The 26,233-nt window shown below is 40.7% G+C and overlaps 1 protein-coding gene across 7 annotated transcripts; it reads left to right on the top strand.

Moving 5' to 3' along the window:
• LOC111239434 (retinoic acid receptor RXR-beta-A) lies at positions 1-24,444 on the top strand. 7 transcript variants are annotated; one of them, XM_022769311.1, is made up of 13 exons: positions 1-65; positions 865-1,013; positions 3,067-3,302; positions 4,585-4,738; positions 4,913-5,092; positions 7,752-7,772; positions 10,306-10,466; positions 10,666-10,795; positions 12,038-12,170; positions 15,036-15,071; positions 16,996-17,087; positions 17,242-17,347; positions 18,058-24,444. In XM_022769311.1, the coding sequence occupies exons 2-13, from the start codon at positions 998-1,000 to the stop codon at positions 18,203-18,205; spliced, it is 1,413 nt and encodes a 470-aa protein (XP_022625032.1). In that variant the 5' UTR covers positions 1-65; positions 865-997; the 3' UTR covers positions 18,206-24,444. The 7 variants fall into 7 exon arrangements, with proteins under 7 accessions (XP_022625032.1, XP_022625037.1, XP_022625036.1 ...); XM_022769312.1 differs by having other exon boundaries at positions 24-65; positions 839-1,013; XM_022769314.1 differs by lacking the exon at positions 1-65 and adding an exon at positions 709-754.
• The last annotated feature ends 1,789 nt before the right edge of the window (positions 24,445-26,233 follow it).

Genomic DNA, 26,233 nt, shown 5'->3' on the forward strand with positions numbered 1-26,233 from the left:
GAGACAGACACACACGGGGCCTAGTCGCCACATCTTTTCATGCGAAGAAGCTGTGCCGCTAAACCGTCAGTAATCCGTATTTATTTGCACTAAATATATACATACAACATTTAGCCAGTTTATGAATACGGGAATGAGGTAGAGGTGGAACGGGCAGTGTTAAACGGGTTTGTTTTTGGTTCTGTAGCTCTCCTCCGATGCATTCGGCTAACTAGCTTGCTTGCTAGGTTAGGTGGCTAAACGTAGCTTTAGCGCTTAGCTTGTTTTGCCAGCCTACACCAGACGTAGCTCAGTTTCCACTAAATGAAACGTCAGGCACCCGTTTGCTTTAAACGTCGTGTCGAGATGTGTAATATTTTAATTTATATTAAAACAGGGTTGCTAATACCATCCACTTAGCTTCACGGTTGGTACAGACGTTTCAAGTGTTAGCTAGTAGCTAACGTTAGCTTGCAAGTACGGTGGTTTGTTGCCATCTGTCTGGGCTCCATCTATACACTGGGATGGGACTTTTTTTTTTTTACTGCGTTTAACCAAGATAACACAGTCAATGCTAAGTATCAATGTACTTTTGCTTAATTGTTAAATAACACATTGTATTTGCCCTGTGCTGCATTAGAACAAGACAATCCTGGCATCAGCTGGGCAGCTGGCTGTTTTGCAAAGTCCTGCTATAACGATACATCAAATGCCAAAAAATGCATCAATTACACAAATATTTCTATTGACAGCCATACAGACAGCCCATGGCCTTGTAATGGACTGAGTTTTGTTCGTTTTGTTTTACATTGTTTTAAACAAATCGCCGTTCTCTGTACCACTCTATTATCTTATACAGAGCTCTTTCTTGTGTTGGAATTTCAGACCCGTTTTTGGTTTCCCAAAACGACTCCGGCCCGGGCCTCAGTCCGCGGTCTAGAGTTTGATAGCGGGCTGTGTGAGACGGAGGCACGTCGGTATACAGCTGCCAGCCAGCCCCTGTGCCCCAACCACCATCATGGGAGACAGTAGAGGTGAGAAAATAATAGTACTTATTTCGTTAACAGCAGTGCAACAACATGAATGTATAGCAATTGGAAACTCTGGTTGATATTAACTACAACAAATTGTACCTACACATTTGTGATCTTGCCTGCTGTAGAGTCAGGCCTATGAAATATATTGAATATGATGAAACAAAAACGTATCCAAGACTTTGCTTAAATGACAGAATATTGAAGCTTTTTAAAGCATGTTAGTGACAGTGGGAACAGCTGACCTATAACTCCCCCTGACTTCCAGAGCGAACAGTCATTAGAAATGTCTGTCAGTGTCAGTTATTCAGATTTCCATCCCACCAGTTGACTAAAGCAAAGTGGACTTTAAGACAGTGGTGAGTATTTAGAATGAATCTGTTTTTAACATTGTCTCATTTCAGCATACCCAGTTGTATAGTAATATTGCATGCACTGTAATGGAGTTAAATTGTGCACCATAAAAACCCAGACTCCATGAAGATATTGTTACTGTGACCGTCTTACTTTTTAGTACAGTATAAATTTCACTGTTGGATCCCGTGTTAAACAGTAATATGAGATACATTGTATCGTTGTTGCACCACTTTGCTTTGAACCTCTATTCCTACACCAGGAAATTAATGGAAAACCACACCAGTGTTAGTGACATGCTCAACTTGTTTAGCTACACAGGACTCTCCACTTTCTCACTATACACCTTGAAGTAGGTGTACAAGTGCTTACATAGTGCTGTGTTAGAAATTGATGGAAATGTGAAGAAACAAATACCTTCAATTTCTGAATAGAGGAAAAGAAATGTTCTCAGTAATTAAAAGCATGATACCCTGCATTTGTTGAGTTGATAAGTATCCACATGGTTGTGCAAGCACTGGCCTCCAGAGGCCACAGCAGATGATTTTGTGGGCATATGATTGGTTGATTTCTTTCCCGTGCGTTTGAGGCAAGAAAAATAGATTAGATCAGATGACAACCAAGTACACAGCCTTAAGCAGAGAAAATGCAGCACACAGCTAGCTGCAGCAGAAAGCACCAACTAAATACAAACCACAACATAAACAAAAAATAAACAAAACAACTGGCATAATACAGATCTCAAGCAGTAGAAGGATGGTGGAGGAATGATTCAATCAGCACTATATCCCCTTGTGAGGTTTGCCGTTTGTTTCCAGCACAGGGGGAAAATATAGTAAAAAATGGTAGAAATACATTTTTATTTAATAACATGTAGTTAAAGTCTGTTATTTCATGTTTCAATAAATCTGATCCAAAAATAGCTCACGATTCCATCAGATTCAGATCACAAATTTAAAAAAAAAAAACACACATCTCAGGTAAACGTCACTGCAGGTGCTGTGTGAAAACTGATGAAAAATTTGGAGAAATATAGGAAATAGCTACCAAATACCAAATGTTGCTTTTTAGTTGTCTGCTGCAGTTTCATTAGGCACCAAACCCTGTGATGTGAAAAGCGAAGCAAATTGTACTGGGAATGGAAATCAGCTTTGTTTACTTTACACTGTGCAATGAGGATTTTGAACCAATGTGTTTAGCAAATGATTGTCAGTCAGAGGTTACAATCAAGACAGCGCCACAGTTGAGTTGTCAGTAATTACTAGCATGCCATTTTTGTTAATTTAAAATGCATTAAGAATAGGGCAAACCTTCAACATTTCTTTGACCCCAGACGGAACAAAAAAATAAACTAAATAGTTGCAAATAGAGATGGAAAGTAGCAAGACTGCTTTGTAGTTGTAGAAATCGTTAAACTATGGATAGACTAATACATTTGCAAGTCATTGGTTGTATATCAAATTTAAGCTCTACCACCCACCCCATTGTTATTATTTTACTGCTGGTATTTGGTCGATAACTTAACCGGCATATTTGTGTATGAGTGTGCCATTTGTTACAACTACAAATTTAAGTGGTCTTATTAAAACAACACCCGTATCACCTCTACTAATAAGCTTAGCCTTTTTTGCACCACATTATTTTCATTCATGATTACGTTTGCTATTTATGTATCATCTGTTCTGCTGTCTCTTATCAGATTCCCGCAGCCCGGACAGTTCATCTGTGTCCTCCCCTCCATCAGGCCAACGCTCGCCCCCTCTAGTTCCCTCAGCCGCAGCTTCCATGACCTCCCTTCCTCCCATCACCTCCGCCGGGGTCAACAGCCCCATCAGTAGCATCGGCTCCCCCTTTTCCGTCATCAGCTCTTCGCTGGGCTCACCCTGCCTCCCTGGCACACCATCAGTGGGCTATGGCCCCATTAGCAGCCCGCAGGTAAGGGAGGACTCATGTACATCAGGTATATTTTTTAAACTTACATTCCTTTACCATTCACTTGTTTTCCTGCTCTATAACGCTTCATATTTTGCTTTATTTTCCACGCTTTAGTAGTTTCAAATTTAGCTGCGGTGTTAGATCTTTTACAGTGTGAATAAGATATATCTTATTAGGCCAGAGAATACATACAGTTCACATGGATTAAAGTTTTCTGTCACTATGACGGATATTCCACAATTGGATTCCAGAGAGGTCAGCAGAATTTTGCTCAGGGCCCCTGGGAGGTCAGGACTGCCTCTGGTGTTACAGGACTTGGGAATCAGGAAATTGGGAAAGTTGATTCAGGTTAGCTAGCATGAATGTGCTTTTACTGGAGGACGGCTACGACGTATTGGAGACTGTCAAAAATAAATGGAGATTGGCTTGGCTCTGCAAAATTGAGGAGAAGGGCAAGCCATATTAGTTCATGGTGCAAAAAAATCCACACAACCAGGTATGTTTTTACATGGTTTTACATGGTGTTACTTGTTAGCAGGCGTCGAGGGCTAAGGGCAAGTACACACTGTTCACCTTTTTCTCAGCTGCATCTGTCAGGCGGTGCGACACTTGCCTTCTCTAAAAGAAAAACAAAAAGCAGGACAGTGGGTACACATCCTAATGTTGGGGCATCCTCTGTAACCTGTTTTACAAATTGTAGATGCTTGTGGACGATGTTACAGTTGGGGTATTGACAATTTCTAAGATTGTCTTGGTCGCTGCAAACAAAGTGACAGTTAATCCATCTCCTACTGCAATACAGTAATATCAAATAAATCATGTTTTTTTGTGTTTGACGTGAAAGCATAATTAAATCAAAATTACCGTCTTTAATTCAATATCTTGCCCTTCATCACAGAATAGTTGATAGAATGGTTCTCATTGTATGTCTTACTTTTCCATGAGGTCATATATATTCTGCTGACAATTTTTTCAATTTGTTTTTTCCCCCACTCTTTTTTGTCTCATCCATTTGCGTAGATCTTCACATGCTAAATGTCATGAGTTTTGTTCTGTACACCTCTTGTTTTTATCAGTTAGTCAGAGAGAGATATAAAAGGTCATGTGGGACTTAGAGAGTAGGAGGAACAGGACAACAGGAAAAACAAGGGGTGCACACTTTTCTCATTGCGATCTAATGTTTAATGTGCTGTCATGGGTGGGGTTTTAACCATATACTTGACATTCTTATGGAGGTGGAAGGGGGATCTGGTGTTCACCATCATTTCTGTCATTCCTTCAGATCAACTCAACAGTGTCCATGTCGGGGCTCCATGCAGTGAGCAGCTCTGATGATGTGAAACCTCCACTGGGCTTGAAGCAGCTGTCGTCCCACAGCCCGGGGCCGATGCTTTCCCAGAAACGCCTTTGTTCCATCTGCGGTGACAGATCCTCTGGTGACTACACACCTTAAATACAACTCCTATTTTCTATTTCTACAAACTGCAAACAATTGAATAGTTGGTCAGAGTCGAGCCGAAATCCTTTAAATTTCATCTTTGAAAGAATTTGTCATTCCTTCCTTGTCTTAGTTGTTTGGCTCTTTTCCTCCCCCCCTCCACAACTTCCAGGTAAGCACTACGGCGTCTACAGCTGTGAGGGCTGCAAAGGTTTCTTCAAGAGAACAGTGCGCAAAGACCTGACCTACACCTGTCGGGACAATAAAGACTGTATGGTGGATAAGAGACAGAGGAACCGCTGCCAATACTGCCGCTACCAGAAGTGCCTGGCTATGGGCATGAAGAGAGAAGGTGAGCAAACAGGGAACTTCAGGACACCTTGAATACCACTTGTTCTCAACCTCTTCTGGTCACAACCCCTAAAAATGAGGCCACTTGTGACACCTTTTCACACACACTGTTAAGTGTTAAATGCACAAAGTAGTGCATCTTCTTACAAATTATGATAAATTATTTGAGGCCGACAGAAAGCTCTGACAAAGACTTTGATTGACTTTGATGAACTTGATTTTTAAAAAATTGGTTATTTATTGCGAGCAGAGAAGCTGTGGTGAATTTGTTAGGGATAGACAGGCACACATTTCATTCAGCCTTGCAGCAGCACTCCACAGTCATATTATACATCATGCACTCCAAATCTGATTTCAAGATTATCCAGTGGTAGCTGGGGGGGGGGGGGGCAAATACAGTGCATTCAGAAAGTATTCGGACCCCTTCAGTTTTTCACAATTTGTAATGTTGTAGCCTCAGGTGTAAGTTAAAAAAAATCCTCCATCAATCTATACTCAATACCCCATAATGGCAAAGTGAAAACAGAGTTGAAAAAAACTGAAATATCTGTTGACAAAAGTATACAGACACTTTGCTGTGACAAATTTAGCTCACGTGTTTCAATTCATTGGATATGATTTGGTTTCATCAGATCAGAGACTCTTGTTTCTCACACTCTGCCATAAAGCCCAGATGGGGGGGTGTTGCAGTGATGGTTGTCCCGCTGGAAGTTTCTTCCATCTCCACATAGGATCTCTGGAGCTCAGCCAGAGTGACCGTCAGGTTGTTCACCTCTGCTCTATTGGCAGTTCATACGACCTTGTGGCTTGGCTTTTGCTTCGATATGCATTGTCAGCCATTAGACCGTATATAGACAGGTGTGTGTCTTTCCAAGTCACGTCCAACTGAATTTACCACAGGTGGACTCCAGTCAAGGTGTGGAAACATCTCAAAGGTAACGGGATGCACCTGAGCTGGATATCAAGTGTCATATCAAAGTATCTGAATACTTACGTCAACGTGATATTACAGGTTTTACTTTTTAATAAATTTGCACAAATTTCTAAAATTGACTGTAGATTGATGATCTGATGTAGATAGATGTTTTTTTTTAGCGTAAGGCTGCAACATAACAAAATGTGGAAAAACTAAATGGGTGTGAACACTTGGAGCATGCAGTGTATGTTAGACTCTTTTAACACTCATCAGTGATGATGTTGACTGCTCGGCTGTTTTCTGCGTTTCTGGTTTTGGAAGAAACTACTTCCCTTTAGCGGTGGCATATTTGGTCTGTGGGACTGTCATTACTGATAAAAAGGCCCACTGCTCACATTTATCAGAAAAAAAAAATGGAAACTTCACTTGGGGCTAATATACTCCTCCAAACACGATGGCTGTTTTGCCATTTCAGTGGTGCATCGTTCAAAATCAAAATTTCAATCCGGGACACGTCATTACATGTCATCAAGGATCTCCCTTTCTAAAAGTCCTTCAGCATCTCTTTGAGAAATGGCAGCCTTCTTATGCCAGAAATTAGAGGACACAGTTCATCCCCTTTGCATCCCACAGTGTCCTAAAATCACTTGCAAGCCACTCATATAGTTCCTAAAAGGTATTTGCTGCCCTCTTACATTTTTTTATGCTTTCACATTGATCTTTTTTTCAGTTGATCTATATCAGAAGTCTTTATTACATCCACTGTGCTTCAGTGTTGTAAAACAATAAACCATGGAAAAGGCACAAGGGGGTTGAGTACATTTAATAGGCATAACAGTGTGTTGTGGCAGTCCTTGTCTAGTCTGCACATTACATAACCATGTCATATTTACCAGGTGTTGAGTCTCCAGGTGGCCATCAGTCAGCAGTAAACATGTCCCATGATTTGTCCATTGAAAAAGTGAATGCAGCAGCAAAGCATGTTTTAGCAGCTATCAAATTGGAACACTGTTAAAAAGATTCCCGCCATGTTTATAACAAAAAGTCCGAAAGTCAGTGGAATTTTATAGTATATCATTATATATTAGTAGGAGTGATTGTATATGATATAGCTGATTTTATTCATGTAATGCTCAAAGTGCTTTACATTAAAAATGAAACGGACAAAACCGTTTAAGAACTACAGCTGATCTGTCTGCTGCGTCTTACCACCGAAAATCACATTAGATCCATTTTAAGCCAGTCAGTCTGAGATTATCTGATGCTAAATCTCTGAGCTGAGCAGTGTAGGTAAGAGTTCACTGTGCTATACTTTCCCATTTAAGATTAGGACTGACTTCCCCAGCATGTTACGACGCTACATTTATCGTAGGCTGATCACAGCTCAGTTTATGTTTGATAGGTTGCTGAGATGTGTGGTCACTGTCGTTGCCACTATGACCACAGTAGTCATTGAGTAGTAAGTGAATGCAGATGAAAGGAACATTGAAGGCAACAGCTTTCTGTTGCAGGTACTGCAACTTCACCCATAACCTTAAATAAGATTTTTTTTTTCTAGTTTAAGGTTATAGGTGAAGTTAAGCTTCAGTGATATTTGCACGATAGGGGATAGGAAGAACGAGCACAAAGTGGTAGAGGGGGAGATGGGGGTGGGTAAGCCTTGTAAACACTAACCCCCTTTCCCCCTGTCTTCCTCTTTTTGTTTCCTCTCGTTCTCTCTCTCCCCCCCTCCCTCCTTCTGTAGTGGCCAAGATGAACGACAGATGTAAGGAGAAGAGGGAGGGAGGGGTGTATGTCTGTGCCTGTATGAGTGAGCAAGAAGCAGAGAGATAGTACATTGCATATCATTTAGAAGGAGCTAGTTAAAAATCTTTTCCATAGTGTCTTGCCAGTACTCGGAGGTGGACCAGTGCCAGCCTTGAATCACATCCCCATGTTTTTTTAACCTTTACAGATCCAGGGAAGGTTTGCTGAGTAAGCACACTCTCTTTAATCATCATCCTACTTTACTTTAAAGTTACTCATTGTTTATTCTCACTCCGGTGCTGCCCACTGAGATCACAGTTACTACAGTCAGCCACAGAGCAGTTCCACTTCTATTAAAGAGCATTAAATACCTTGTTTAAGCATACTTTGATGCTTGTAGTAGAGAAAGGATAAGACGTTCACTGAATTTCCAACACAGATTTTTCAAGCCTTTCCACAGTGGCAGCTTTCCACCACAAGCCCACTTTTCAAAATTGCTAGCTGCTTTCAATCCTTTTCTTTTTCTGTATCAAATACAGACACTGTGACCAAGAGAGATTAAAAGTAATCGAGTAGATTAAAATCTGGACATTTTCAAAATATTTGCTTTGCTTCACATTAAGTGCACATACTAGGATTCGGTTGTCAGACATGTTAATTAAGCAATATCACACGAGAGGGAGTGTTGTACTGAATATCAGCACGGCTGTGATTTGATGACAATCACAGATGATATTCAGGACAGCATCACGACCTGGAGTGTGATATTGCTTTTATACAACAGTTCTACGAGCGCCATATTAGTTAAATAAGCAACAACAGATTATGATTTGTTTGTTTATTTCCTCATTTATTTGACATCACCAACAAAAATAGTTAGCAATAGCAACTGGACTGGTACTGGACTGTTGCTAAGCAACACACAAACATTTTCCTGACCTGCACAGTGCACACTAGCTTGCTACTTTGTCTACACGTTACCTCAGGTGTGCGATGAAGTGTCCAGGCTTCTTCCCTTAATCCTCTTCTGACAACCAGACATCATTTAATTCAAACGTTACTTCTGGAAATGGTTAATAGAACACCTGTGGAGTGATACACGTGGTTAAAAGTCCCAGTGCTGTTATACTCTATATTCATTCATGAGAATGCCTCTCGTCCAATCAAATTACTTGGTCAGAACTAACTGTTGTATAATAATCAATAATTAATTAATCAATAAAAGAATACATAATATTTGTTATTCCTTGATCAAGGCTTATTTGAACAATTGATACTCAACATTGTATTTGACTCATAAATCAAACGTAAAAATGACCTCACATATAATTAGTATTGTATGTATTAGTACATGCCTCCTGCTTAAATTCTGTTTTGTCACTATTGAACAAATATCCAAACTAAATATAACGATTTAATCTACGAACCTTTATGGAGTCAGTTTGATGAGACTATTTCATAACACAGTGCTGTTCATATGTATTTAGACAGTGGCATTTGCCATTGTGTGGAGCAGCTGTCATCTTGGACATTTGGTTAACAGTGTTGACTTTTTTAAATTAACTGCATACCCCCCAATTTTAGGACAAAGGAGCAAATCAGATGTTCATGACTGACCATGCCAGGCACAAAACCTCAGTCTGTGACTACTGATGTCTGTGGGAGGTAGACTTTTGACAGGAAAGACAGTCAGGGCAGTCAGGAGGTTTTACAACATAACATTAGATACGATGACCTGAGTTCTTGAACTTCATGAAAATGAGAAACCCAGTTTCCTTAATCTGAGTAAGGGATTAAGAGAAACTTTGTCACTGTAGATATCTGTTCTATTAAAAAAAAGAAGAAAAAAAAAGATTTTGCGACAATAAAAAATTGATAGTCTGGACAAAATGTCAGATTTCATCACCACCTGAATGTCACTTTAAAACCATTAGTTATAATGATAACAATAACATCAACAACACGAAGAATAATAATTATGTGTGTGGTGTATGTCTTACAGGGTCCATTACTGCCTTGGTAGTGGGCCTGAAGGAGTATGAAAGACTGTATGAGAGACTGAGTGTATCATATATCTGTGTCACTCTGCTTTCCCACTGTTTTGCACATTTTTCCTCATTAATTTGGTCTCACTCTTTTATCTGTCTCCATTCTTTTTGCCTCTTTTTGTATGTAAATCACCTACACCACTCATTTTCCCTCATTTCTCCTCTTCATTGTCCACTCCTACTTATCTCACGTTATCCATTCTGTTGTCTGTTGGCACATCCTTCCTACTCATCCTTCTTCCACTACATTTCCTTCACTTTCTTTGATGTTCCTCTTGTTGTATTTAAAATTGCCTACCTGTCCAAACCCTTCGCCTCCCCCATCCTTGTCCATTCCATTTCTTTTGCACCTTTCCTGCTTCTCTGTTCCTACATGTTGACCATCTTTCACCCATCCCTCTAATCCACGTTTTCTCCTTGTCTGCTCTCTCTACTCTTTCTCCTCTTTCTTGTCCTTTATTGTTTTCTCCTATGTTCCTCTCCGCCCAATCCTCCATCCTGCAGCTGTCCAAGAGGAACGGCAGAGAAACAAGGATCGAGACGGTGAGGTAGAGTCGACTAGTGCAGTGAACGAGGAGATGCCTGTGGAGAAGATTTTGGAAGCAGAGATGGCTGTAGAGCAGAAGACAGAGCTTCATGCAGATGGAAGTTCAGGTGGCAGCTCTGTGAGTAGTCTGGATGGTAGATATTAACCACAAACTGTCTTGCATTGAGGGTTAACAATTGAAATTATTTTCAAATCAAGTTTGACATGCAGATATTGAACATGTGAGATGATTGTTGTTGGTATGAATCATACAGTGTCTGTTAATCACATTATTTGATGGAATAATTATAATAATCCTCTTAATCTGCATTATGCAGCCCAACGATCCTGTCACCAACATCTGCCAGGCAGCAGACAAGCAGCTCTTCACCCTGGTGGAGTGGGCTAAGAGGATCCCTCACTTCTCGGAGCTGCCCCTGGACGACCAGGTCATCCTGCTACGTGCAGGTAAACTCTCAGCCTGACCCGAGAGGGTTTATTGAATCAGAAGTGATTCTGCTTTTTCCTCCACAGCCAAAGAAAAGACACGGTCTGATGCAAACTCTGGATATGTTCGTCTTTTCAGTGGCTGCAGAGTTTTAACTCGCACTCACACGGCATGAAAGAAAATAAAGGGAAAGTAAGTGGGGTGTATCGTATGTGAATGCTGCACGAGAATATTTTAGACAAACAGTTATTGTAGTGCAAATACCAGGGTTTTTCATGGGTCCTTGAAATCCATGAAAGTTTGCAAATTTGAGGAAAAAGCAAGGCCTTGAAAGTTAAAAAAAAAAAAAGACATAAATAGACATGGGTCATTGAAAGTGCTTGAATTTATATATTCTATGCAAATAGAGAAATGGAAGTTTCTTGGATATTTTATAGTCCTTGAAAAGTCCTTGGAATTTGATGTTTAAGAGAGCCTGGGAACACTGAAATACAGTTTTAAACACCAACAACTGTAGTTTTAAATCAACACCTCTGTGGCACATTGTCATGAAAACTGAACATGGCCGGGATCAGGTGGTAGATCCTAGTAACACGACGTTCACACATATGGATACAAAGCAGCTGTCGGGGTGTGTTTTGTTGCATTGAGTGCATAATTTACATATTCTGCTCCGTATGGACAGTTGTTTCCAATTGTTGGCAGTTTGTTTCCACATGCCATTCTTCTTTTTTATTTCTGGTAAACTCATTAAAGACACATTGCAGAAAAATGGAAATTCAGAGACTGCAACGATCAACTTTTCCTTCATTGTGTTAAAGTTAAACAAGTTCCTTTGCATAGGTGTGTATAACAGTAAACAGCTCTGTGCTTATGTTTCAGCAGAAATCAATATGATCACAATTGACTCTCTCATGGCATCACTTGTGCTGTGTCCAAGGATATTTGCATAAAGTTGAGCCTTTCTCAACTTTCCCTTGTCGCGTAGCTTAGTCCTTTTTGAATGTGTCGAGCTCAGCAGGGGGTGCAGGACTGCAGAGCCAGGTCTGTCAGCAGCTGTTGCTGTCCCAGCTTTTTGAATAAGAGAGGTTAATATTTACAAAATAGTGACAGTAGGTGTTTAATGAGAGATTTTCAATTAGCAAAGTTTGGTCCAGGAACATTCGGCCATATCGGATATTAAGAAAGAAAAAGCAGCACAACAGTAGAATATTTAGACATTTTGATTCCCTATAATTACTGAGACACCAACTCTTCAACAGGTTGGAATGAACTCTTGATTGCATCGTTCTCCCATCGCTCCATCTCAGTGAAGGACGGGATTTTACTGGCCACCGGCCTGCATGTCCACAGGAACAGTGCTCACAGTGCAGGTGTTGGAGCCATCTTTGACAGGTAATACACAGATACATATGTACAAACAGTATAACTGTGACCGACATATTACACTAGTGATTTCCCCAGCATTCAAGAGTTTGGGTGGGTGACCCAATTGAGAGGACATGCCACCATAAAAATATGCAGTTGCCAGAGCATTTTGGCGTAATGTGATTTAAATGTTTTTTCAGAAGCCTTTCTACCTCACTCTGAAATCCAAAGTGTTGGATCCCTGCTTAGAATAGATCCGCTTCTACACAGTATTAGGACCACCTACTCTTAGCCTGAAATAGACGGACCCGGAAAGGTCAGGTAAAGTCCACAATCCCCTCTTTAAATCACCTGGTAATTCCACATCAGTCCTGAAAGCTAGATGAATAAAGAAAGAACACTTTCCTTTATTTATCCACATGATTTTTTTTTTTTTTTTTTTTTTTTTTTTTTGTCTCTGACGGTTTAGCACTCACTGTTTTTATAAGATGAACACACGTTACTCAGGTTTAGCTGGATTAGTGGCTGGGATAAGAACTTAAGATACTGTGTCTTCATCTTTGGTTGGCTGCAGCTGCTGTGTTCTGCGTTGGCTGTGATTGGCTGAGAGACTTTGCTGCTTTAGTACTGCCTGTAGGGTGACAGCGCATGCCGGGGAGGCTGGTGACTAATGCTTACCCATAGACATGCATGCGCACACACGCGCGTACACACTCAGCGGCATAGCACCTATTGCAGCATTTGATTGTGTGATCATGGCTGGCTAATGTACAATACTAACTTGTGAATATATAATAGGAATGTCCCTTAAAATACTTGAAAATATGCGAGTTTACATCCCATTATTGTACAGGACAATGCAGAGGCCATGGGTATATATTGTGGTGTTACATTTTCTTTATTGTCTCTACTGTCTTTGCCTTTATTGTCTTTGGATTATAAAATAATTATAGTCTTCACATAAACCAGACTGTCAATTCGTGATCATTAATTCATTAGATACAAATGCAGAAGATTCTGATAATCATCTGTGACTGGCGATCACTGCCACTCTTGTATCTTGTATCTCCTCTAAGTTCACAACATTGTTAAATAAGTTAACTGCCCCCGGCACACTGTAAGTAATATTATAGAAACTGTGCCTTATGTGTTTTCTGGAAGCTGCTGTTTAATTGGTGTCCACTATCAGTCCAGAGTCACATATATTTCTATCTAAAGCAAGCTTGTTAGTTTCAGATCCTGATATATTTATTCCATGATCACTGGAAAACCAAACATAAACACAGTTACAGCCATGGCCTCTCCAGCCTTCTGTATTATTGTCACTACAAACCAGTAATGACATCATTCAAAACACATATTTTGCAGAACGTTCTTTGATTAAGATACGACACTTAATGCCATGATAAATGCTGGTTCGTGTCATAATGTTATTGCATTATCCTGGTATTTTACATTAGCAGATTTTAATGCACTTCCTGTGCTGTTAGTGAAACATTCTGTTGGTCATTACATCATCACCTGCTTTAGTTAAAAAAATAAATAGATACTGCAAATCTCGACTTTTATATAAAACCCCAAGTACATCACAACGTGTCAATTCACTGTTAATTACACAGTAATTACATTGTTATAATATATTGATTTTGCTGAGAAATCCAGTCAGATTTAAAGCAAGCTAACTGGGCTCATGGCACACGGCTCAATGATTTTCCTCTGATACATATTAATTTTTCTGATAGCACTGCTTCTAGCAGCAGGCTTCTGTTTCAGCTTGGCATCAGCATCTGTTTGAAGCTACTGAATCATGTTATCAAGGAGGATGTAAACAATAAAATTTTTGAATATCATTTCTTTGTAATGCATTACTTGGATTAGACTTCTTACCAGGAAGGACCTGAAGTGCAAATCAGAGCAGCCAACAAAACAACTGAACAAAGCAGAAAACAAGAAAATAGAACTACACAACAGAAAAATATTTCACAACACAAATTGGGAAAAGAAAAAACACCATATTTCAGTGACGCAACATTTTACAACAGCAAAGAGTTGGTAGCTGCTATTTTTGTCATTCTAAGCAGGAAGGACACTTGCTGACCCCTGCCTCCCTCAGGGAGGGACAATCTGTAACAGGTGCACAAAGAAAAAGCAGAGCACATCTGGCCCTTTTCTATACACACTCCTTGTATTTGAGTGATATTGTAGCCATCCACTCAGTGAGAAGAATGACAAAGATAGTAGGCACCTTTCTTTTCCGTTTTGTTGTATTTTCTGAAATGTTGTGTTTTCTGTTTTGTTGATTTACTAGTTGTTGATTTCTGTTTTGTGTGTTGTTAATTTGTTTTCTTAAATGTTGTATTTTGCACTTTGAGCCCCTATTTTACACACAATTAAATCCACAGCTCAGTAAAACTTCCTGAAGTTGCTTCTTATGATGTATTGACATTTAGCTACGAACACCTATTAAAATTTGAGGGTTAATAGTTTTTGACTCATTAGTTTCATGTGTACTAATGGTTTTCTGCTGTTATGCATTTGGCTCATAAGATTTACCTCCTTTCTGCTTATTTTAATACATGTGAATATAGTGGTGCCTTTATATAAGACTGCAATCTATGATGTCATAAAACTGATCAAATGTTTATCAGAGGTCCACATTTAGCAGTGTCAGTGTTTGGGTGAAGGTGCAAGATGTTGCAAAGCTTGAGCCCAGATGAGAAAAATGTTAACTGTCCCCATGCTGTTTTACAACAGTTTTAAATACATCAGATTTTCACCAGGTGAAACCATATGTCAGCGCCACCTCTCAGACTCAGAAAACAAACAGAATACTGTAATAATAATGTAACTGTGTAATGACATTGTAATAACACATTGTGATTGAATACACAGGGCGCACAATGCCGAGGTTGGGGCCATATTTGACAGGTAATTACGCCACTACACAAACACTTTTCTTAAACCCCTCCTCTTGAGTCAACATTGAAACAAACACAGAACCAAAGCTAAAAAGGTTGATGCTTTTAGGCGTTTCCGCAGCTTTGCAGAGGTCAGCCGGATTACGCTAAAAGATTCTGAACAACACACGCTGAGAGCGGTTTAACGGAATCACTCGGTGAACTACAGAGGTGTGGGTTAGACGGTGATGTACTGCATTTTGAACTTGAATTCAGCAGCGTATTTGGTTTGTGACTTTGATTGCTAGAAGTCTCAGCCAATCGCCTGCAGAAAACTTTTCAACTTTTGCCCATTAACGATGCCTCCTCTTACCAAACCAAATGCTTGTTGAGCTTCGCCAGACCATAATGAGCAAATCCAAACATGTGGGCTGGCTTTGTGAAGCTAAGCTAGCTTTCCCAGGGCTGTAATGGTGGGATGTGGTTGTGTGAGAAAATACTGTATTACTCCAGTTTAACACAGTCAGGTCAGTCAGTCTTTAGAGGACGCAATTTACTGTTGAGCCTTTTGGAGGTGTTGTTGGCCCTTTTCAATCCAAGAAGATGGCTACTCTCCACCACTTTCAAAACTAAAGACGAATAAAACATTTATCCACTGTGCTGAGTGTGTATAACAACTTCATGGCAATCCACTGTATTGTGGGCTTGGGCGCTGTGAGTTCAAATCAGTCCATGTCATTAAAATCAGATGTCTGTTTCTGATGATGGATGATGGAGTAACAAATAAACTGTCTCCTTTCTTTCCCCTCCCTCCCTGGTCTGTATCAACCCCTCCTCTTTCATCCAAGTTATATTCTTGGGAGGAGAGCAGAAGTAATTTCAAGTTTTAAACGTATTTAAGATACACATATGGTCCAAACTTAGGTTCTGTATATTATTGCACTACACATCTAGTGAAGCATGATTACCTCTGATTAAAAATGTATTTGGCAAGTATGTTGGCAAGTCTTTGGTATTTATCCTCTTTTTGCAGGGGTAAGTTTTTGTTTCTACTGTTTGCATGCATTGTTGTTGAATTACAGTTCAAGTATTTTTTAAGAATCAGTGGATGGAATTTTAAATATGACATTTTTTTCCCAAAGTCTGTATCATACCTTGTTCTGACGCTGTCTTCATTGCATCAGTATTTTACATCTCAAATAAAACGACGTGTTAGAGATGCATGTGGATACGCTTAGCAGTTATAAAATATAGGCCAACGGTCCACCTTAAAATGAGCAAGATTTAATCCTTGAATTATATTTAAAAAGGGCATTAACTGTTACTAAGTGTGTGTTTAGCCCCTGGACTCTGACTGCCATATTCTCTAGTGGAATAAAGTGGATAAAAAAGCAAGTCTTTTTTATGTTTTTACTCTCCAGCCGTGGCAGATTTCAGCGTCACTTTCATAACACTTGACAACAACCTCCACATATTTGTTAACACAGTTAGTTATAAGTACAACAAAGACAAGCAGCCATTGAATTATTAAGAAGGAAAACAAAGAATCAGACACAGCCAGAACTTCCCACCATTTGGTGGCAGCAGTTTGCCACATCGACCAGTTTTAACCAGTGTTTGTTTGTATTTTCCTGCTGAACCAGCAGTTCAGCCATGGCCTAAGTGGTTTGGATATAAAGTCATTACTCTGAGCTGTAACCAGAAATAACAATGTGATTATGCAGTCAGGTCCCTCTCTATTGTTCTTACCCTCTTCTTCCCCCCTCTCCTGTTTTTATCACTTTCCTGCTCTCTTTTTTCCCTCATGTTCTTCCTCCTTCTCCCGTCCTTTCCTTTTCTTCTTCTCTCTTACCTAATCTGGCATTGTCCTCCTGTCTCCAACTGGGATTTCCACCTGCAAACCTCCTCTCCTCTCCTCTCCTCTCCTCTCCTCTCCTCTCCTCTCCTCTCGGCAGGGTTTTGACAGAGCTTGTAAGCAAGATGAGAGATATGCAAATGGACAAGACAGAGCTCGGCTGCCTTCGAGCAATCATCCTCTTCAACCCAGGTACACAGACGGGTGGAATATTGAAAGTCAATGTGGAAGATATCATTAGGGACACCAAAGTGGACAATTTCATGTCTGAAGAACTGAAGGAATTTTAAAATGTATTTCATTACCATATAGAGATAATGTTAATGTTCTCTGTTTTCACCTGAAGATGCCAAGGGTTTGTCCAACCCCAGTGAGGTGGAGCTCCTGAGAGAGAGAGTGTATGCGTCTCTCGAGGCTTACTGCAAACAGAAATACCCCGATCAGCAGGGCAGGTGGGTTATAACGCACAGACATACTGACAAGAGTTGAAATTTCTAGTTGTCACAGGTTGTGCTGTTGCATAATATTCAAATCAGCAGCTACTGCAGCACAGAGCAGCTGTTTGGAGGCTGGATATAATGCTGTTGTTTCTGCGAGGACCTTTTACTAGAGAGACAAAAAAGACACGTGGAAGGTCTTTTTTGTTAAGGCACAAATCTGCCGTTAGGAACTCTTAATTAATGGTTGGTCATTTGATAATTTGCACAGTTCTCTTGATAGAAATAACATGTTTCTGATGGACTGTTACAGGCCTTAACTGCTGCTGTCGCACACCTGTAGAATTTAGTAATGTCATGGGAAACGTAGGAATGCCACCAAGTCTGTGAAGTGATTGATTGATTGATTGATTGATTGATTGATTGATTGATTGATTGATTGAATGTTGCCACACTATAACATGTACTTTCATAAACAAAGCTGGCAGAAGAAGGTAAAAAGACGTACTGTCACTCACCTGGCAAGACTTATTCAGGTTTAACGTTATACATTTCATTTTGTTTTGCTATTTATTGTAAGTTCTACTCTAGTAAGTTACGTTTCTACATGCTCAAGTGAATTTCTGCTTCGTGCATCTTCTGAATTCTCGTTTTCAGTTTCTATGACTGACAGATCTGTGGTCATTTCTCACTCTGCTCTCCTCACCCTTCCCTGCCTTGTCCAGGTTTGCAAAGCTGCTTCTCCGGCTCCCAGCACTGCGCTCCATTGGTCTAAAGTGCCTGGAGCACCTGTTCTTCTTCAAACTGATTGGTGACACACCCATCGACACCTTCCTGATGGAGATGCTAGAGGCACCTCACCAGCTCACCTAGAGGAGCCAGGTTCGGTCCGATCAGGATCTGATGCACACCAGGATTACCGGCACGGCGCCCCGTGTTGGGTCGTTGGCTCTTTTCGTTGGGCCTCACTTAACTGCAGCACCTGCTGGTTTAAATGTACCGGCTCTCACACTTGTATACACACACAAAGACACACACACACGTACACACACACACACACACACACACACACACACACACACACACACGTATTCCCTGTCACCGGCTAATTATCTTCACACATGCAAATGCAGGTCTTTGCTTGCATGCATGAAGTGACATACAACATAGCTAATACACAGATAATATGGCTCTGAATGAACAGTATGCTAATACACAAACGTACTCAAACACACACACACACATATTTTCACCATCTTTTCCCATTCTCCGTTTTCCACCATAGGGGTAAATGATTCAAGGAATATGCGCCCTTTTTATCACACATATACAGTAAATGTCTTAATTTTAAGTTAGCCTTCAGTTTTCACATCTTCATCTCACAGTGGGTTTTTGCTTCTGCGTAACTGGTATACTTCCCCTGTTTTACTTGGGTTACTTAGTTACACTGCCAGCTGCACCTCTGTATGTTGTATCCATCACTAGCCGGTTAGTTATTCATGTATGGTTTTAGCTTAAAATCAGGTGCATAGCATTTCAATCAACTGTCCACCATCAAACAAGCTCACTTCTTATTGGTCAGGAAGTGTCCAGTAATGAACAGGCAGACACACCCTCCTGAGTTCATCCAATCTCGAAAACATTGAAATATTTTATGCATTTTTTTTCATTTTTTTTTTGAATATTCATGCTGAAACTTGTTTGAGTTTCTATTTTGAAGTACTGTACTCATGAAATGAGAGCTTTTTCCAAGGCATTGAAATCCAGGAAAAGGGGGCTGGGAGCACTTTGTTGAGCAGATAAACTTAGTCCCTCCCACCCTGATGCGCACAGCGGGCTTTGTAAGGCAAGAAGAATGACTTGAATTATTATTATTATTTTTAGTTTTGATTTTATCCTTTTCTCTACTTTGGCAGTTGGTTGGTATTTTAAACAGCTTGAGGCTCCCAGGAAGTACAGCTTCATGCAAGACAAAAGAGTATTTGTTTCTCTTTTATCTCCTGTTCCCCCAAATCCTCCCTTCGCTGGTGGTCATTTATGCACTTTTGTGAGTTGTAACTGTGTAAATGTTCCCGTTTCCTAGAAATGACCATCTTTTCTCAGAGACCTAAGACAACCTTGAAGGTACTATGTGTAGGGTTTTCTCATTATTGCATCATTGTCAAATCAGATATGATGATTTGTTATCAAACTTGCTATAATAATATATATATATATATATATATATATAATAATTGGCCACTTCCTGCCAAAAGAACCACGTTATGGGAATTGGTCTTGACTATTATTCTTGATAGGTTGCTGTCTATTCCAAAAAAATCTTATTTTTATCAACTGTCCATTGACCATGGAAATTTATCTGCTCTCTGGACCATTCTGCCTGTAATCGTTCAGCCTGTATCTAATTTATGTGGCCTATCAAGTGAATAGATTAGGCTGGCGTTTGACCCCTCTACCCAGCAGCTGCTGAAGCATCCTCGTACAAGAGACTTAAGCAGTATGAGAGGTATTGCTTCGTATTCAAGATGCCGCACTCTGTCTTCTCTGTAAAAATGAGGTGTGAAAAACAGATTTTTTTTTTTCTGAAACACAAAAAACAGCAGCAGAGATAGAAAGTGTAAAGACGAGAAGAAATGATCTGACAGTGGCAAAAATGCAACATTTCATTTCACCTGGTAGTTAATATCTAATTTGGCTAATCTACAATACAGAACTTCTGTAGCCCACCGCTCATGGATAGATCCCTGGCTGTGGATATGAATTGGCAAATAATGAACAGACGTTTGAATTGCAAATTGTCTTTTGAGTGTTATGTTACTATAATGCAATAATGAAATGAATTAAGTGTTATATAATGGAAATCCTACACCTACTACCTGCAGCTTTGGACTTTTATTCAGTGTGTATTGGCTCAATGCTTGCGACTTTTGTACAGTAGATGTAAATAAAAAAAAAACAGGAGTTATGCAGAAACAAATGCCTGTTCACCATCTGTGAATGGGAAATATGTGGCTCCAACAAACAAATTTAAAAGCTCTATTTTCTGCTGTTGAATCAACCTCCCCCTGTGATGACGTCACCATGAAATAGTTACTGAGCCCAGGGCCAAACCACACCTCGCTGCTGCTTTTGCACCAACTTCTTGCCAGTGTTTCTTGTTGTTCTTGGCAACTGATTGGCTGGATTTCATTGACAATGGCACTTGACATTTACTGTGATTGAAATTTTGCGGGCAACTGAATCTGAGCATTGTAGTGAGGAGTCAAATGCAGCTACCACGTGATCAGGAGATATAAAGCAAACTATAAATTAAACCGTCTACACGCTCTCGAAGAGGGGCAATACTGGGGTACACAAAGATTTATTACCGTTTTTGTTAGTAAAGTATTTTGGAAGAGTGTTGATATTCTGAGGTGTATTTAACCTTCTTAATAGTCACCACATTTGATAGAAATTAGAAACGTACATTGTGCAGTATCATTCTACAGGGAAGAGGTACAGCTGTCCTCTACCAGGTGCTAAATAACAAATATGGTCTTTTAGTTAAGAATTTGCACATTTACATCAATGCAAACACAGTATGCAAGTACGCAGACAAATCAGACAGCCATTGTCCACTCTTTGAACAGGTCTGTTAAAGATGTAGATTTCCCTCTTCGATTTTTTTTTTCTCTTTTTGTTATTCTATGACCCCTAAATATATTTCAGACTCCCAACTATGGAAAATGATAAGTCTTTGTACTCTGCCAGACACAGACACAGCCACAGCCTTTTGTATTTTAGAAAGCAGTTAGGCTGGTGGAAGTGATGAGCGTAGCTGTTGAACTTTGGTGTCCACCAGCTACTTTGACCAGAATGAGCGATGAGCTTCCTGCCCTGCGGAGAGGCCAATTAGCTCTTCTCAGAGAGGATCCTTGGCCCTCCCCCATGTAATGTGGACTTGGAGGCTGGCAGTTAGATGACCTGTAAGACAGGTGGTTGTGTTTAACATGTCAATAAGTTGGTCTAACCTTGGTGTTGTTTCAGTTTTTCTCCATCCGTGCATACACACAGCCAACTCAACAAAGTAGTCTTCATTTCCGACATGCAGAGGAAAGTCAGCCCCTCGTACATCATTGCTGCCGCACGTTGGTGTCGGCAAAGAAAAGCAAGGTGGTGGTGGAGCTTATGACCAACATCTGCCAGCATTCTTGTACTGTATATGCTGTGATACGGTCTCAGTGCTTTATGGCTTGAGTTGGTTCAGATGAACTAATATTAGCAGCCTTTTTTGAGTTTTGAGACTTCAGTGAAGAGGATTTAGTGGCTGCCAGGCTTCGCAATGTGCGATCTGGATTAGAGCTTAGCTATCCTAAGACAATTGGACTATGGAATGAAGTTTTTGAGTGCAACCCAAAATGAGACCCCCCCCCGCCTCTCAGAGAGCAGACCGACTCTAGGACGCGTGCTTTTGTAAATAATCTCATCTTTGGTTAGATTGACATCTCAGCAACTTTCTCTGCAGGATTTTATTTTTGGAGCTTCCTCTGTTGAATGTTTAAGCCTGCTGCTACTGCATCATGTTTATAGCCAGGGATGGGAATGATTACACAATCAGTCAAGTGCTGGAGGATCAGCTAGTTGACATTTAAATGCTAGTCACATACACAGCTGACTGAGCAAATGCCATCTTTGTTGATAATTCATCGAAATTCAAAATATGCAACCTGTATTCTTATTGTGTCAAGATGGTTAAAACAGTTGTCATGCAATATGTGCATTTGTAAATTCGGCTTAGTCTGTTACATAAATTGATATGAATTGGCAGTGAAAGCACTTAGAATTCTCATCCCTCCATATAACAGCAATGCATTTAAGTTTTGCCATGCCATTTCTATATTTCTCTATATTTTGCTATGAGCTTAAGCTTATTTAGAGAACGATGAACAGTATACAGGCGGTGCAGGTTCTGTATGCTAAGCCAGCTTTTGCTGATCGGGCAGACTGTTTTTAAAAGCAATAGCTGGTGGTTCGGTATTTGAGTTTTTTTTTTTTTTCCTGCGTTTGTTAGAGGGTATGTGTGGCCACATGTGTATGCTTTTATGCACATGTGTATGGAATCTGTCTGCAGCTACGCCCTTTGACTGGCAGATACTGTGGCTTTGGCTGTGATGTGCTGAGCGCTGTTAAATTGATTTGTGGAGCAAAATAATGAAAAGGATGGATAGAGGAAAAGGAGCCAGGCTGGAGGGGTGAGTCACTGGCCTGTTGACCTGATGCTTTATCAACACAGCCCAGCCTCCTCCCTTCCTTCACTTTGCCCTGTTTCCACCGCTTTACTTTTAAGCTTAACAAATGCTTATTCACTTACCCATGTGGGCTGAAAATTACTGGCTTTGCATTGGAATGGACTTGCAAAATAAAACTATGATTCTTGGACTGTTTGAAAAGGATGTGAAGCTTTTAGTGGAATAAGCGTTGGAGAGCTGTAAGGAAGGGATTCAGTGCCGTGTGTCCCTCTTTGCTTAACTTTACTTGACGGCAGAGCAGCGACGATCTGCGGTCGCCATGGGAGACCGCCGGATCGCACCGCACCGCCCACAAAATGTTTGTCGTTGCAACCGTGTGCACTCAAGGCAGACGCATGCTGTGACCTTTTGACTGTGTAGCAGTATTGTTGTCGCCATCTTTGTTACATTTTGAAATTATTCGCTTTTTGAAAATAAAGACATTGATTAAATATGCTTTTTTTGAAATGGATCGCAGGCTGTGACCGAAGAATAGATTATGTATAGATAAGAAATCAGGGCGGCATTTTTACTTATTGACACAGGCCCCCTGGAGCCAAGGCCCATCCCGTTATGATCAATGAGGCGCAGTGTATGCTATGCAGCCTTGAAACCACCACCCTCACTGGTTTGTTTATCACTGCCAAGCTGTTTGCGGATGTGGCCGTTTTAAATGCAGGGCCACTCAGTCCCCAGTGCTTGTTTGTCATGTATGTTGTGATTATTGTGCAGCACACTAAACAGTGTGCGCTAACCTTGGCCTGTGTAGTGCATACTAAAGAGGGGCCCTAATAGGAATGGAATGACAGCTCGTGTGAAGAGGGGAGGACTGGTCAGAGGAGAGAGAAGTAGACCAGTGTGTGGCCCCCTCCGGGTGCTCAAGCTGTGCATTGGTGCTTTTTAAAGGGTCCCGCAGCCTGAAACCGTCTGCTTTGGTTTCAAAGACACAGGGAAATGCATATATGAGTGAAATGCAAATAAAGAATTAACAGGGCTAGCCTAGCCTAGCCTAGGACCTGCTCTTCTTCAGTTGGATTTGGTGAGGTGTTTCTGCAACCGGGTCCACAGCAGCCTGACGTGTTCACTGCGTTAGAGACGTGTGTGGCTGTAGCTGGGTACTACCAGCAGTAAAGACACAAGCTCCATAGTCTGTTTTAGATTTTGAGGCAGAAACTGTGGCTGTAATTGTAGACACACAGTTTGAAGAGCCACCAGAATCCACAGGCCTGGTTTACAGGCAACACCTCTGAGCAGGATCTGGTCACACTGAATGAACTTGATGGGAGGGATCAACTGAATATGACTGATCTCTTTGAAGAGGAGGAGGTTGTTGGTTTTTAAGGTTGGAGGAATTGTGAAGGGGTACGTCAGAGAGAGAAGGAGGGAAGAAAAGAAGGGCAGGGACATTAAGAACTCGGATCAGGTGTTCATTTGTCAATTTGAGAAGTAAAACCGAAAAACCAATTTTCCAGTAGATCTAGAATCTTCCTTCATTGTTTACTTTCACCTTTAAAATTCACACACTGTTTCTTTGTCTTGTTTCCTGTCTCTCTCTTCTCCAACTACACTATTCATCTTTTGTTTATTACAGAGTATTAAACAAATACAAGAACTGTAAAATCAGAACCGAATCTGTCACTCTTATTTTTAATTTTTCTCTCTTTCTCTTGTGTCTGTTCTTTGTCCTGTTTGTATCCTACTCCATTGTACATGTGGAGCTGATTGACTATTGTGTGCTTTGGGGATTGAAAGAGGAAAAAAAATATGAATAATTTTTTCAGTCATTAATTCTGAATCTTGTTTCTGTTTGTTGTATCATGTCCGAGTAAAGGTTTTAATACTGTACGTCACGTGTTTTTCATTTATTCACATTTGAAACTCTATAAAACGTTTTATTATTAAACAAACTTGTTAAGTTGTTCCAGGTAATTTCTGATTTTGCAAGAAGTAAATGAAAATTACATTTAATCACAGTAGTTACAGGCTTCAAACACACTGTAGGTTGAAAATTACCAGAGTGCTCTCATTTCCTTAGGGCTCCACATAAAACACCCACTCTCTTTCCATGAAGTGGAACGTCCCGGCCCGGCTCCCACTGTGTCCTGGAGAGATGATGGTACGCTCCTCAGTCCAGCAGGACCCCAGGGCCCCGGCTGACCGCTGGCACCGCACTCCCACCTTTCAAACTCTAGAGGGAGCACTGACCTCTTGTCCTCATCCATCTTTCTACAACCATGGTCTGCTGGTGCTCCACCCACCCCGTCCTCCTCCTCCTCCTCCTCCTCCTCTGCGGATTAGAGCTGCATGGTGGTGAAATTGCTCTGAATTGCCTCCCCGCCTACTTTTTGTACCTTGGCCAATAAGGAAGCAGCAGAACTGAGATCAGAACATTTTTATAGGTAAATTTCACCCTGCACTGGTGGCTGTGTTCTATATCTCTTCGTGCCACCTCCATCAGTCTGTCTCCTCCCTTAACTGTGACAATCTGTCCAGAGCATGATCCAGAGTAACTGGTCCTCCTCCTGGCTTACACAAGCTAAGACTGTAAAGCCTTTGCACAGCTTAGCGCACGGCTCAGGGCCTGAAATGATGCACAAAACTTAAATTCAATCACTGTTATCTAAGTTCTTTATTTTTAGGTTATACTTAAAGCCTGTCTGCCCAGTTTTACACTCTCTTCTAACCCAGAATATTTAAAGGGTTTAGAGGCAGTTGTGTAAGATTAGGCAGATCATATTTTCTTGCAGCTTTTTTTTTTTATATGTACTGACAGTCATGATGAAAGGACATACTTGGGGTCAGATTAGAGCCTGTTTAGAAAAACCAAGCAGTGATTCATTGGTGGATAATTTCGATTTTCATGTCCCAATATTTCATGCTTTAAAATGATTCTCCATGGTTTTCCTAAATCCAGTTTTGGTACAAACCGCGAGTGGCATACATAGAAATACATGTAGACATAACAGTAGTTACAGTATTATCATGTTTTTCCTCTTTGGTTGATGTGTGGTCGGCCTTGTTATAGATCCCAGAGTGGCCTCTTTTTATTTTTACGTTTTACTGAGCTGGCCAACTCCACTGAGTTTAGGATTGTTCACACTCTCCAGTTCAGAGTCGTGGTAAATACGCAAGTCTGGTTACCCTGACTCGAACCAGTAGACTGAGACAAATGAGATGGAGGCTAAGCATCACTTTCCATGTTGCAGATGTCTGAGCCAAGTGTGCCGCTGTGGAAGCTGCGCCTGTAGTACCAACAGCTGCCAGCAGAGGGAGCAGGCACAATGAGCTCTCTGTTCCAGACCAGATTACAGCCATGTCAGCAGCATCATATTTAGAGAAGACCCTATAACCTCTCAACCTGAAGTGGTAGACAGTAAGTTGGCCATTTTGAATCAAGAATATAGATGCCAACATGATGAGTTATATGTTTTAATTAGGACAAGTGCAGAAAGTTTTGGATTCCATAATGAGATTTCCACCAGCAGGAAGATATTGTTTTGAGCTAAATTCAGTCCGGCTGCTTAACTTTCCTCAGGTCCTTCATCATCTTGACAGCGTAACATCCTCACTCCTTTTCCCATCTTTCTTTTCCTGCCTCATCACAATCTTGTCTCACCTTCTTGTCCTTGCATTC

Source organism: Seriola dumerili, unplaced genomic scaffold, assembly GCF_002260705.1.
Source record: "Seriola dumerili isolate Sdu_G_001 unplaced genomic scaffold, Sdu_1.0 BDQW01002667.1, whole genome shotgun sequence".
In the NCBI taxonomy this organism is placed as follows: Eukaryota; Metazoa; Chordata; class Actinopteri; order Carangiformes; family Carangidae; genus Seriola; species Seriola dumerili.

Excerpts from the sequence above, each read along its gene's own strand:
- LOC111239434 (XM_022769311.1), top strand. Across the intron at positions 10,467-10,665 it reads GAAGTTCAGGTGGCAGCTCT|CCCAACGATCCTGTCACCAA; the intron begins GTGAGTAGTCTG and ends TGCATTATGCAG. Across the intron at positions 10,796-12,037 it reads GGTCATCCTGCTACGTGCAG|GTTGGAATGAACTCTTGATT; the intron begins GTAAACTCTCAG and ends ACTCTTCAACAG.